The 13,452-nt window shown below is 42.0% G+C and overlaps 1 protein-coding gene across 1 annotated transcript in view; it reads right to left on the bottom strand.

The window, feature by feature from the left end:
- The window catches only part of abca7 (ATP-binding cassette, sub-family A (ABC1), member 7), a 32,936-nt gene that overhangs the window by 12,570 nt on the left and 6,914 nt on the right, over window positions 1-13,452 (bottom strand). The window contains exons 6-27 of the mRNA XM_062423449.1: window positions 12,976-13,094; window positions 12,416-12,613; window positions 12,173-12,265; window positions 11,599-11,836; window positions 11,090-11,229; window positions 10,408-10,524; window positions 10,112-10,309; window positions 9,771-9,976; window positions 9,276-9,452; window positions 8,777-8,999; window positions 8,160-8,381; window positions 7,727-7,931; window positions 5,207-5,320; window positions 4,691-4,862; window positions 4,313-4,444; window positions 4,042-4,181; window positions 3,759-3,896; window positions 2,312-2,556; window positions 1,925-1,982; window positions 1,578-1,780; window positions 741-867; window positions 10-155 (exon numbers count right to left, since the gene is read on the bottom strand). Of these exons, the coding sequence (XP_062279433.1) occupies window positions 10-155; window positions 741-867; window positions 1,578-1,780; window positions 1,925-1,982; window positions 2,312-2,556; window positions 3,759-3,896; window positions 4,042-4,181; window positions 4,313-4,444; window positions 4,691-4,862; window positions 5,207-5,320; window positions 7,727-7,931; window positions 8,160-8,381; window positions 8,777-8,999; window positions 9,276-9,452; window positions 9,771-9,976; window positions 10,112-10,309; window positions 10,408-10,524; window positions 11,090-11,229; window positions 11,599-11,836; window positions 12,173-12,265; window positions 12,416-12,613; window positions 12,976-13,094 (3,611 nt within the window). The remainder of the gene's footprint in view (window positions 1-9; window positions 156-740; window positions 868-1,577; window positions 1,781-1,924; window positions 1,983-2,311; window positions 2,557-3,758; window positions 3,897-4,041; window positions 4,182-4,312; window positions 4,445-4,690; window positions 4,863-5,206; window positions 5,321-7,726; window positions 7,932-8,159; window positions 8,382-8,776; window positions 9,000-9,275; window positions 9,453-9,770; window positions 9,977-10,111; window positions 10,310-10,407; window positions 10,525-11,089; window positions 11,230-11,598; window positions 11,837-12,172; window positions 12,266-12,415; window positions 12,614-12,975; window positions 13,095-13,452) is intronic.

The following is a 13,452-nucleotide window of genomic DNA, read 5'->3' as shown; positions in this document are numbered from 1 at the left end:
TGTCATCACCTGAGCGAAGAAACCTCTGCGGCTCCTGCGAGCGTAAAGCCAGCGTTTGATGAAGAGAGCTCTCAGCTGCTGCCAGGTCAGCCACCATCCGGTCAGGGGCAACCCGCCTTGGCCATCTCCGCTTAGCGGGTCTGTTTCCTCAGGTTCTGCATGCAGGGAAGGTAAAATGTGAGTTTACACTGATATGATGGGCTCAGATCAAACATTCAGTGCTGTCCACCTCTGAGATGATGAAGGTTCACATTTGATTGGAAAAATACAGACTTCACACATTTTAATGCTGTCTTGTTTTTTGGAAATAAATCTTTTATTCAAAAACAGTAATGTATTCCAAATTTCAATAAGAATAAGTGTAATGGCTAACTAATTGAAATACTGAGTAATTCTACAAGTTGACAGTGAAATATAAAAAAATCTTTAAAAACGGAAGATTCAATACAAAAATGTTGGTGTCCATGTTAACTTTCATGAACCTATGCTCAGTGGAAAAGGAGCGTGACAATATTTTCAGATATATCTAATATGGGGAAAATTTAAAACACTATTAACTATCTAATTCAGATTTTCAGTGAGGGGTGATCTGAGGGTACCTTGCTTACGAAGCCTTTTCCTTCCTGGCAGCATTATGGAAACAAACAGTCAGACTAGGAGACAAGACAGCAGACTGACTGTACATGAAACACTGTGTGATACATACATGTATTTGTGTGACTGTGAGTGTGTGTACACACCTGTCTCTGGTTCTTCAGCATGTTGTCTCTCCACTCGCTGCCCTGATTGCTGCTGACTGGGGGAAGGTTCATCCTGCAGCTCTGGTTCAGCATCCACACCGGTTTCCTCTGCAACTCGCAGAAAGATCTGGAAAAGATGAGATATCATGATAAAAGATTAAACTCTTTACAAATTGAATTAGATGCTATTTGAAGTGATATAAAGTGTGAAAGACCTTTTATCAGGGTAAATCTACAAGGTCTAAAACAAGGATTTTGTCAATGAAACAAGCACCCACAAGTCCTGACAGCAGGTGGCAGTAAAAGAGCATCCAGAAGCTTTACAGAGGTCAGAAGATCAGGGAGAGAGAACTTAATAGCTCAAACAGACCTCTTATCAGGCTCCATAAATCCGCTATCAGTGTTAATCTGATGCTAGCTTTAATCCCATTATGACCATGGCTGCTCCACAAATATCCAGCCTTCCTGTTAAAACCTGGCTGAGATCACGCAGGTGGGAAAGGAACACAGATGGTGGGTGTGAGGGTGAGATGGAGATTGTGTTACAACACAAATCCGTAGCGCATATATAACTTGGTAAGGTTAGTGCAGAGGTGTTTCAGGATGCACTGTTGTGTGCTATGATGTTTAAGCTCGTGGCAACTGCTACTTGCACAGTTTCATAGCGGCAGCAGTTTAATTGACTATTTTTTACATCCATCCTTGTTGGGTGCTTTTGTCTCCCTCCTCTGGCAGTGAGAGTAATTAACAAAACACTGTCAACGTCATTATGTCATAGGTTCCACCATGTTCATCCATCTAAAAGATTTTAAATGTAAATATAACGTAGATACTTACTTCTTCCAGTGTGCTATCTGACAGGCCGTAGCTGCTGAGGCCCAGCTCATTCAGCCTCTGATCCAGTTCGGCCAGGAAGACAGCCAGGCTGCTGTCCTTGGCGGACGTCTGCGGCAGGTTCATGACTGCCTCACGCCCCGACTCCTCCACCAGCCTCGCACCCGGGATGTGGTGCTGCGCCAGGGCGAGCAAAGCTGCCAGGTCTGCCATGAAGATGATGATGATGAGGAAGGAGATCATGTGGTGTTTTATTCTTATTTAATTATTACTTGTAGAAAGTGAAAATGCACCAAACTGTACTTCAATAATACTGAACCATCTCAGTTAAGAGAAAGTTTAACACTCACATGAGCTGCTCTCCTCACTTCCCAGCCCTGTGTCTTCACTCATGGAGGACTCGCTGTCCTGAAACACACAACACAGTTTCCAACATTTACAGAGAAGTCAAATATGATGGTGTGACACGATCTGCAAAGAAAGCCAAAATGTCTGTGGATTTTGATTCTTTCATGAATTGTCATTAGTCTTTTTTTTTAATGTTAAGAGGCTTTTTCTGTGTTTCTGTCATTTCACTCCTGCAATGCTGTCATCACCTAGCCTGAGTATACCCATGCTCTCATTCCAGCGAGATTCCTGCCTCAAATACAAGAAAATGAACGGCTCCTCGCCAGACCCTTTTTTTCAATTTTTGGACTGAAACTATGTGAATGTGAAGTTAAGCATCGCTGAAAAACCTTGGTAAGAGGAGGCAGCTTGTTGGTGCTGGTACTGGTACTGGTGCTGATACTGGTACTGCTGGGCATGCTGGTGTCCAGTCCTGCTCTCTTGACCACAGTGAGGTAGTAGCCAGATCCCAGTTTAGTTTTCAGAAAGAGTGGCGAGCCACAGCAGCACAACTTCCCCTGAGAGATGATGGCGATGCGGTCACCCAGCAGCTCCGCCTCGTCCATGTAATGAGTGGACAGGATGATGGTCCGATCTGACAGAGTAAAACATGTTAACTTTATTTTATTTCTCATACATTTTTTTGTCGTGCGAAGTGTGTCAGATTAGGAATGGGGGTTTGGAAACAGGGTTTGAGAGTAGTAGATTAAAGCAGTTGTAGCACATGGTGAAAGGAAAAAATAATTCTTTCTTAAGAAAACGATTAATACTTTTGACAAAAGAAGCAACTTAATTTTGTCAATCACTACAATAAACAATGCCACCAGTATGAGAAAGAAACAAGCAATCAATCTTTAAGCAATCCTCGATTAATACTTTTGACAAAAGAAGCAACTTAATTTTGTCAATCACTACAATAAACAATGCCACCAGTATGAGAAAGAAACAAGCAATCAATCTTTAAGCAATCCTCGATTAATACTTTTGACAAAAGAAGCAACTTAATTTTGTCAATCACTACAATAAACAATGCCACTAGTATGAGAAAGAAACAAGCAATCAATCTTCAAACAATCCTCCCAGCAAAGTACACCAAGGTGTCACAGTAATGATTTCAAAACCTTTCTTAATACAAAATGATTATTTTTCTTCATGTAATGTCTTCAATTCAAGCTGATGAAACTATGAGGTGTCACACTGAAACGAGCAGTGGTGGTTTGGCAGGTTAGGCCAGCATACTCTTTCATGAAAAGCATTTAATCTGATCTTAAATCAAGGCCTGCTCTCAACCCATCCAGGAAAACTAGAAATTACCACACAGTTCTCAAGTAATATTGGATGAGTTGTATTGTATTGAAGACTCTGAAGGAATTTAATAAAGTCTTAGTGAAACTAATCTTGGGCCCCCAAGATTAGTTTCACCAATTCAATATCCGACCAAATGTGAAACATGGTCACAATCTCCCCCTTCTGTTCCTGTTCTGTTCTTTTTGCAGAACATTATAATCACAGTGAAGCTGACCTTTATTGTTTTGTATATAAAATGTCATCCCTTTATCATTTTATCCTATTAGACATCTGTGTGAAACTTTGTTATAATTAACATATGGATCCTTGAGTTATGGCCAAAAATGTGGTTTGTGAGGTCAGTGACCTTTGACCACTAAATTGTAATCAGTTCATCCTTGAGTCCAAGTGGACTTTTGTACCAAATTTGAAGAAATTCCCTTTCACAACATGTTGCCAGGTCCTGACCCCCCCCAGGCTGCACAACTCCACAGCCCTCCTGGCCCACACCTTTACGGTATTTGAGCAACAGATCCCAGATCCCTCGGCGGGAGTAAGGGTCAACACCAGCTGTAGGTTCATCCAGAACAACCACCTTGGAGCCTCCGACAAACGCTATTGCAACAGACAGCTTCCTCTGCATCCCACCTGATGGACAGACAGGGAGGATTTTAGTTTTGGAACAGAAAACAATTCATCAAGAAAGAGTTGACACCTCCTTTGTATTCACACAGATTTACACACGAGAGGGTCAAGTCATGTTTTAATATAGAAGTTAAACTAGTGAGTTTACCAGAGAGGTTCTTGGTCTGTTCATGTCGTTTTTCCAGCAGGCCGACGTCGTCCAGCAGAGTGTCCAGCTCAGCCTTCACCTCTGCTTCAGACAAACCTTTCAGACACCCATAAAACCACACGTGCTCCTCCACCGTTAGACTGAGAGAGAGACACACACACAGTGAAAATATGAAAACGCGTAAATCAATAATAATGAGACCAGTTACTTGCTTGACAGCTTATTATCAGTATGAGCAGAACACAGAAGACACAGCTGAGACGAGTCTTACATGTCGAACAGAACATTATGCTGTGGACAAACTCCCAGTGTCCTCCGGATGATGTCCATGTCATGGCGGATGTCCATCCCCTTGATATACACTGTCCCCGAGGTAGGCGGGAACAGTCCAGTCAGGACAGATCTGACAGCAGATACAAGAGTATAAATGCTTTGTTTATTAGATCCTGATGTAATACATGTAACATACTTTAATTTGTGACCTTATGAGTGCTGATGCTGGCTGAAAAAACTAAATAATTTCACTTGAATTATCTTTAACAAACAAAAATGTACAAGAGATGAGGTGACAAAAGGTAAAATCCTATAGAAATAAACTCTAAACTACCCTTATAAACATAATCATCATCTTTCAGTCCTCAGATCTTACATGGTCGTAGTCTTGCCGGCTCCGTTGTGGCCGAGAAATGAGGTGATCTGCCCCTCGTAGAACTTCATGTTGAGGTGGTTGATGGCCAGCTTGGCTCCCTTCTTGTAGATTTTCACCAGGTTTCTTATGGTCACTCCAAGGACCAGATTATTGGGTTCTGGTTCAATGTGATCTGATAACAGACACATGTATTTAGTCTGGACTTGAGTTCTGCTTGAGTTCTTAAACTGTGTAGTCAATGGAATTTTTGTCTTATCTCATTTACTTGATTTGTATTAATAGGCTTAAACTACAAGCAGGGTCGTTTAACTGGTATGAAGACCAGGCGAGAAGACAGCAGTAACTGGGCAGGATAACAAGTTACTAAAACTGTCCAATGCTACTTACAATGGTACAAGATATGAGTCATGTGACTTCTGTTTACAAACTGATGGTAGTTTGTAATATCTATTAATACATTCAGTGTAAGAAAAGAGCAACAGGTGCTGATGTACAGCAGCTTCCTGAGTCTCGTACCTTCATCCTCTTCTGTGGGCGCAGGGGGAATTGGCATGCCCACCTCCAGGGGGACTCCACCCCAGTAGTTTACCTGGAAGATGAAGTACCAGGGTCTCGGGATCCCATATTCACCTGGTGTAAACACACACATCAGTCATGCACACATTCAGCTGAGGGAATGTTTTGGCATTTTCAAAACTGGATCTAAACAAAGGTCAGGCTGGTTTATTTGTTTTAAGAAAGATTCAGTTTAACCAGAGATTCTTAAGCCACAGTTCATTCCTCTGTAAAGCTGTTTTCAGCAAAGCACTTGTATGACTTCAGAGTTATGCTATTCTACAGATACATCGGCCAAACACACAATTACAACATTATCAAAAAAGCAACTGCAGCACACTGTGGAAACATTAAGCAAAAAAAGTTATTTTGTCTGTTATCAAGATTTAATTTGACTGTTTTAACAAGTTATTTTCTTTTGTTATTATCTTTGCACTGATTAATCTAGTCTCATTCTGAGACTAATGTAGGAAACCTTGGAAAAGTTACAGTTATAGTTCAGTCCTAAATATGCAAGTAAGACACCAACTAAACACTGTCATTTGAGAAATGTTCAGTGCCTGTAGACTTGGACGTTTATAGTTAATAATAATAATAATAATAATAAATCAAACTTATATAGCGCTTTATGCGGTGCTCAAAGACGCTTTACAATTTCCCTATTTCCCTATTTAAAGCTATGAAACAAATTTTTATAAGTTATAAAAGGTTAAAAAAAAACAAACAAACAAAAGAAGACAAAAACAAAGGTTAAAACATGACGAGTCCAGTGGGAGCTAGGAGTTGAAGGCTAGTATGAAAAGGTGTGTTTTTAGTGCAGATTTGAAAGAGGAGAGGGTTGGGGAGATTTTGATGTGAGGGGGGAGTGAATTCCATAGGGTGGGGGCAGCAACAGAGAAGGCCCGATCACCCCAGGTCCGGCACTTAGTCCGGGGGACTTGTAGCAGGTTGGCAGAGACGGACCTGAGGGATCGGGAGGGGGCGTGGTGATGAAGGAGGTCAGCAAGGTAGGGGGGTGCTAAGTTGTTGAGGGCCTTGTAGGTGGTGAGGAGGATTTTAAAGTTGATTCTGTGTTTGATTGGAAGCCAGTGAAGTTCACGGAGGACAGGTGTGATGTGTTCTCTGGAGCGGGTACCGGTGAGGAGGCGTGCAGCAGAGTTCTGGACGTATTGGAGTTTATTGAGGACTTTGGTGGTGGTGCCGTAGAAAAGACTGTTGCAGTAATCGAGCCTTGATGTAATGAAAGCATGAATGAGTGTCTCAGCAGCGGTAGTAGACAGGTTGGGGCGGAGGCGGGCGATGTTTCGGAGGTGGAAAAAGGCGGTTTTGGTGATATGGTTGACATGGGGGAGGAAGGAGAGAGTGGGATCCAGGATAACTCCAAGGTTACGGATTTTGGTGGAGGGGGTGATGGTGGAGCCGTCAATGTTGAGGGAGAAGTTCTGAGTGGAGTGGGTGAGGGAGTCAGGACCAATGATGAGGACTTCGGATTTGTTGGAGTTGAGTTTGAGGAAGTTATTTTGCATCCAGGTCTTAATGGCAGTCAGACAATTGGAGAGGGTTGAGAGGGTGGAGGCAGTGATGGTTTTGGAGGGGAGGTAAAGCTGTGTGTCATCGGCGTAGCAGTGGAACTGGAGACCATGGTGACGGAGGATCTGACCAAGTGGAAGCATGTATAGAATGAAGAGGAGTGGACCAAGCACAGAGCCCTGGGGGACACCGTGGATGAGAGGAGCAGTGGCTGATTGACAGTTGTTGATGGCAATGAATTGGTGTCTGTCGGAGAGATAGGATCTGAGCCCGGAGAGGACGGTGCCAGTGATGCCGAGGGTGGATTGAAGACGGGAGATGAGAATGGAGTGGTGGATCGTGTCAAAGGCAGCACTGAGGTCAAGGAGGATGAGGATGTTGAGGGAGCCGGTGTCAGAGGATAGCAGAAGGTCATTTGTCACTTTGAGGAGGGCAGTTTCTGTACTGTGTTTAGAGCGGAAACCAGATTGGAAGAGTTCGAAGAGGTCGTTTGAGTCTAGGTAGGTGATGAGTTGTTTGGCAACAACACGTTCGAGGATTTTTGATAGAAAAGGCAGATTGGAAATGGGGCGGTAGTTGTTAGGGGAATCAGGATCAAGGCCGGGTTTCTTTAGTACGGGGGTGACTGATGCAAGCTTTAGGGAGGAGGGGACATGGCCAGAGGAAAGAGAGGAGTTTACAGTGGTTGTGATGAGGGTGGTGAGAGCAGGGAGACAGGCCTTTAGAAGTGCGGTGGGAAGCGGGTCAAGGTTGCAGGTTGATGGTTTCATCATGGTTTACTCCTTTACAAAAAAGAGAATCTGTGGTTCTTTCATGGTAACTTAACTTTAACCTATCTCTACAGGAAATAAAGTGTACACTACACTTTTGCCATTACCAGAGCTCAAATCCAGTCTGCGGCTTGTTTTTGAAGCTAAATAAAAGTTATAATAAAAGTGAATGCAGTCCTACCAGGGAACACGGCTTCGATGTACCAGGCTGCAGTAGCGTAGATGAAGGCATCTACATAAAGCATGAATATAGAGGTAGTGAAACTGTAAGAATCTCCTTCCACAGGACTCGAGTGCAGGTTGTACCACTGGATGCCCACCCCTTGTTCCTCATACTGAGAGAAGTACTCACAGCCGAACCCAAATGCCACAGGAGAGAGGAAACTCTGAAGGGAAAAGGAAAAAAAACATTTTAAATCTTGTAATCATATATTTTAATTGAATGTAAAGTTTTCTGAGTTAAACTGTACATGTATTGTACTAATAATACTAAATAAATGTAATGATTGATCATTAATTCTGTGCAGCTATGAGTCTTTTTCTGGAACTGTACATCAAACTGAGAAGGAAGGAAACTTTCTGATTGTTTCCATGACTTTTGTGATTTTACTCACAGCAAAGACTCTGTGAGTGGTCTTGAGGTGGTCTCTCCAGGCCACACATAGTACATAGGGCAGGTAGAGGCTGAAGTATATGACGCCCCCGCAGGCAGCAGCTAGGTTGGCCTTGGAGAAGAAGGTGCTGATGAGGAAACACTGCATGATCGTAGCGGTGGCAAATGCCGTCAGAAAGAAAAACACAACAGTCGGGTCGCTGTATGGCAGGATGTCCCCCCACTGAAAATAAGGAGGAGAATAAGGAAGAGAAGATGGGTTAGTCATTGGCTACAGGAGGAAAAAAGTAAGTAAGTAAGTAAAATAAAGTTGAATGTTAGACACTAGCTGTAGAGTTATAAAACTTGAATTTCATATAAATCTGGCTAAAGGCCAATAATATTTTTTCTGGATGGTCAAGATGAACAGTGTGATGGTGAGATTTTAAATTTTCTCTTGATTTTTGCGCTGTCACATAAATATCATTGCTGTTATTTTCAGCTGAAACCACAATTACAGTAAGTAGCTCAACAATTACATATTGTTTCACCTAAAGCAAACCAGACTGATCACACCCAGCCTTCCAATCTGTATAGTGTGTATTTTCCTTATTTGAGTAAAGTGAGTGGTCATCTTGCCTTGAGCATAGCAATAAGGAGCGCTGCAGAAACCAGGAAAGGAACAATGCTGCTGATGAACCAGCTGAGCCACAGCGTTCCCGTACTCAGACCCATAATCCTCATGGTTTCCTTCAGCCTCGCCTCCTTCTCGTACACCACGCCCTTGATGATCATGGCCACTGAGTAGATCCAGGCCAGTGTCATGAAAAGCGGCAAAGAGCGGTTCAGCACTCGGAGGAAACTGTTGGAAAGGTAACCAAAATTTTGACTTATTTGGTGATGCAAAATAAGATGCATCTATTCAGCTTTTTGATAAGGACATCCTGATTGTGTGAGTTTAAAGAGTTTTAAAATTCTGTTCAAATCCACACATCAAATGGGGAAATGGGGAATGATTAAGATTGACAGCTATCATAAAGGTGCCCCTGAACACGGCACTGAACCCCCAAACTCAGTGGCTGCACTGGTCTGTTCCCACAATCTATGAGTGGCACAGTTACAGTGACGTATGACTCACACATCATCCACATAGCAGGGGTATGGCATCTGCTGGATGTAGATGCCGGTTGTTTGTTTAACTCCGCTCAGGATGCGGGTCACAGCTCTCTCCACCAGGTCCTGGACATACACAAAGCCGCCCCAAATGTAGCGCATGTCGTTGAACGGGTCTGCTGCTGGACCAGGATCCCAAAACCTGAAGAAAAAAAACCAAATACATCATTAAAAAAATCCTTTTGTTCATCCATGTTGAAGTGCTGGTAGGTAATTCTTTTAATGGTGGCACAACATGAATATTGACAAACTTTTGTTTTGATGACAGAGATGAATTTGTGAATATATCTTAAATAAAGAAGCCGCATCAGCAGAGAGATCAAAATACCCTAATTCAAACATAATTCTCCATAATGTCCATGTTTCATATGTTCCATTCACACAAAACCTAAACTGTTTTCTCACAACTTGAGTGAAAAGGCCTATAAGAAGTAGAATATAAGTGGGATGTTCTGGGTACCTGTCCTTGATTTTATTGGTGCGGGTAACATCATCAATATCCATTCGGATCTTGTAGGTGATGTGAGACGGCAGTTTAGGAGACGAGGAGTTGGGAAGCATGAAAACCACACCTGCCCAAAACTCCCTCTCCTCCAGTAGCTCCAGCGCCCTGTTGACCAACTGACCTTCAGTCTCAAACCCCTCCAGTTTGTTCAGGGAGAAACACTGCAGGAGACGACAGGAAATGCAAAAGATATGAGAGGTGAAAGACAGAGAAGAGCATTTATTCCCAGTAGAGGAATACATTTCTGACTGAGCGGGAAAAGAAACAAGAGTGCTTAAGGAGAATGAAAGGAGAACCTCTGTGATTTGTGCGAGCATGGTGATGGTGTGGCTGACGTCGTTGTAGATGTCCAGCCAGGTGGGAGGTGCTCCAGGCCTCTGAGGGGTGTCTGGCGAGGGTGTGGACAGGAAACGTGTGATCCGCGAGGCCGTCCAGGATGTGTTCTCCAGACGCATGTTAACCAGCACTGCGACCTCAGGCCGCTTTAACAAATCCTGCCACACACACACACACACATTATATCAAATCATACACGATGAGTCATATAAAGTCTTCCTTCCTGTAGAGTAAAGCTGCAGCCGGTGAGTCAGACCTGCAGAAGCTGAATCTCCACACTGTTCTCCATGTAATTCTTGATTTGTGGTCCCACTTCAATCCAGGCGTCATTCAGCTCCTGGAGGATCTGCAGGTCCTCGAAAGTCTTGTTCACCTTCAGTAGACAGAACTTCTAGTTACCTTAAATGGATGAATTTACATCATTTGCCAACCTTTGGCTGTCTTACAACAGAATACTTTAATTCAAATCCAGAATACTTTAAATAACTGGCTTTATATCTGAGGACATTTTAGTGACATGATGTCTTGAGCTAAGCCAACTGGGCATGAACAAAGAACAGGAACTCTAGAAAGGAAAAATTTAATAATTTAAAATTTTAATCAGGGTTTTGTCCCAATGTGAGACACAAAACCTCAGCATTTGCCATTCGGCTATGCTATAAATCTTTGTACTTTGAATCAACATTCATTAAAAAACTAAAACACTCACTTGTAGCTACTAATTTTCAACAAGAAATTCTTCAAATATTGAAGATGTTTTGGTTACATAAAATGCCAGCACAATAATGTTTCTACCACTTTATTATCATCGGAAAACAACTAGAGGATTTGTTTGTGATACAAGTAAACAATCTTAATGATTATAAACTAAAATACTATTTCTCTGTTAAGATAAAGTCAAGCGTCATTTCTTGGACTCTCTAATATGTGACATGTACCTCTTTCATGACTTGTTGTACTTCAGGAGTGTCTGGCGTGTACAGCAGTTTTCCGATGAACAGAGGTTTGATTCCTCGCCACACAATGCGAGACAGAGGGTTGGACTCCAGACCCTGGATCAGACTTTTACAGAATGGAGCTGCAGGGAAGAAAGAAAAGACCAAACAGGAGAAATGTTGAAAATATCTGGTTAAATAATACACACAATACATGTAGAGCAGTCTGTAGTTCATAATGTCCATTGATGATTTTTGTAATTACTATTGATTTAAAAGTTTACACAAGAATGAAATGAAAGTCCTTTTTCTTTTTTTATTTGTGATCATTTGCATTTTGAAAATCAACTGAGAAGTGAATAACATTTGCCAGGTTTCAGTGTTTTAAAGCTAATCACTGAAACTAAAATAATGTCCTCATCTGCATCATCTGCATGTTACGTCACTCAACAGAACAACTTGTCAAATATTAGTACAGATTTCATTACAGAAGGTTGTGGAAAGCCTCTTACTGGTGGTGTTGTCCTGGTACAGGTTGGTGTCCTCAGTTCCATTTTTGCCCAAGAAGGACTTGATGTCATTGTCTTCATACCAGTTGAGTGATGGGATTCGCTCGCCGCCAACCTCGGGGTGACCACACATGATCCTTGAAAAAGCCCGGAAACTTTCCCTGGGCAGCGCGGTCCGATTCTCCGGAGACAGAAGTCGGAGTGCGGTGCTCATTTCCGTAAAGCTGGAGAGAGAGGAGAACTGAGAGAAGACAGAGAAGTAAGAGTGAAGGTTATGGAGGAAGAAAAAGGAAACAAAGACGAGGGAAGAAATGCATGGAGCCTTGATATATTCTCGTGCAAAAATGGTTGGTTTACACCTTGTAATACGAAAGACTTCAATGCAAAAAGCAGAGGCTGCTTAAGACTGATAATCTCATTTACTTAAGATTATTATTCTAAATTCTCAACACTAACATCGTAATAAGTTATTGATAAAAATGTATAGCACCTTCAAACAATCTGTCCAATCTACAGGCTATTGTCTGAACTAAATACAGGTATAGATGGAAATGAAGATTGAGGTTTGTGTTCTTACATCGTCTACGAGGACAGCCAGCTCCTGAGAGGCTGAGGTGACAGCTTGGCTGATGACCCTGAGGTCGCCAGCGTTGGCCATCAGACGGTCTCTCTGACAGAGAGGAGGGAAAACAATCAATCCACTGAATTTTGTGCTAATCAATGCTCAAACAGATGCATATTTCAACAATTGATTTATGAAACACAAACAAACAAACAAAAAACCACTGTGATAGCACTTATTATGTCCACTGATTCCTACCGTGAAGAACTTAGTAAAGTCGAGCTGAGAGATAAAGCGGCGCTCGGCCTCCTGCAGGATGTCAGCTGGCAGGTCACACAGCTGAGTCTGCAGGTCCGTCATGTTTGCTTCTCCTCTGCCCGCCGTCAGAAACAGTCCTAAAATGTCTGCGTTACACACCAAGTCCTTCAGCTGCATCTGACCTCCAACCATAGCAACCTGGATGGTTCACATCGATATTCCAACTTTAACAAACAATATATAAAACTTGCTTCTTACTTGCAATTGTCATCTGTGTTGATGGTACATCGTGTATGTTACACAGTTATACTGAAAGTTGTTTAAGGCTGACTTTACTTCATATAACTTTACATGGTTTCCTTCATTCTGCTGAATTCATAGCTGTGTTTTCTGTACCATTTACTTTAATAATTGTCATTATTTGTGCATTAGGACTATAGAAAATATGAATTGTAGGTATCTATGGAATTATTATTGAATTGATTACATTTAATTTTATGTGTCTGAAATGCAAGTAAAGTACATTTGACATCTTTTGGGGAAAAAAGGTGATATCTCACCTGAAGATTGAGACGAGCTTTCATCAGCTGGTCCACTGTCCTTGGCGACAGGCTGCCATTGGTCAACAGGAAGGTGGAGAACGTCTCATTGGGTCTCAGGTATTCTTCTACTGGGAGATCTGTAGTGGAAACACAAACATTAAGTGCTCAGTGTTACACTTAAAACAGTATTTCAAACAGACAGAATATCTAAAACAGATTGCTCAAAACACAAGCTCTCTCTTTCAGACACTACCAGACATGTTTAAACTAGGATAATTAAAGTTAATTAGCTGTTTTTCACATAATGTCTGACATCCTAAACTTAAACTGTTTACTTATATTTGTTTGCTTGTTGCTGGCTAACTGTAGTCTGCTCTATCAGGCTCATTAGTAGGTGTCGAACCGTTTTAGAAAAAACCCTTTTTCTTTCAGGACCAGAAATCTGCTGTATTCCCAAAACTCAAAAAATAAAACAAAAACTCAGTTCTGAAAGCC

This window comes from Scomber scombrus, chromosome 8, assembly GCF_963691925.1.
Source record: "Scomber scombrus chromosome 8, fScoSco1.1, whole genome shotgun sequence".
Lineage (NCBI taxonomy): Eukaryota > Metazoa > Chordata > Actinopteri > Scombriformes > Scombridae > Scomber > Scomber scombrus.
The sequence above is the reverse complement of the archived record's forward strand: the minus strand, read 5'-3'. Positions and strand labels throughout refer to the sequence as shown.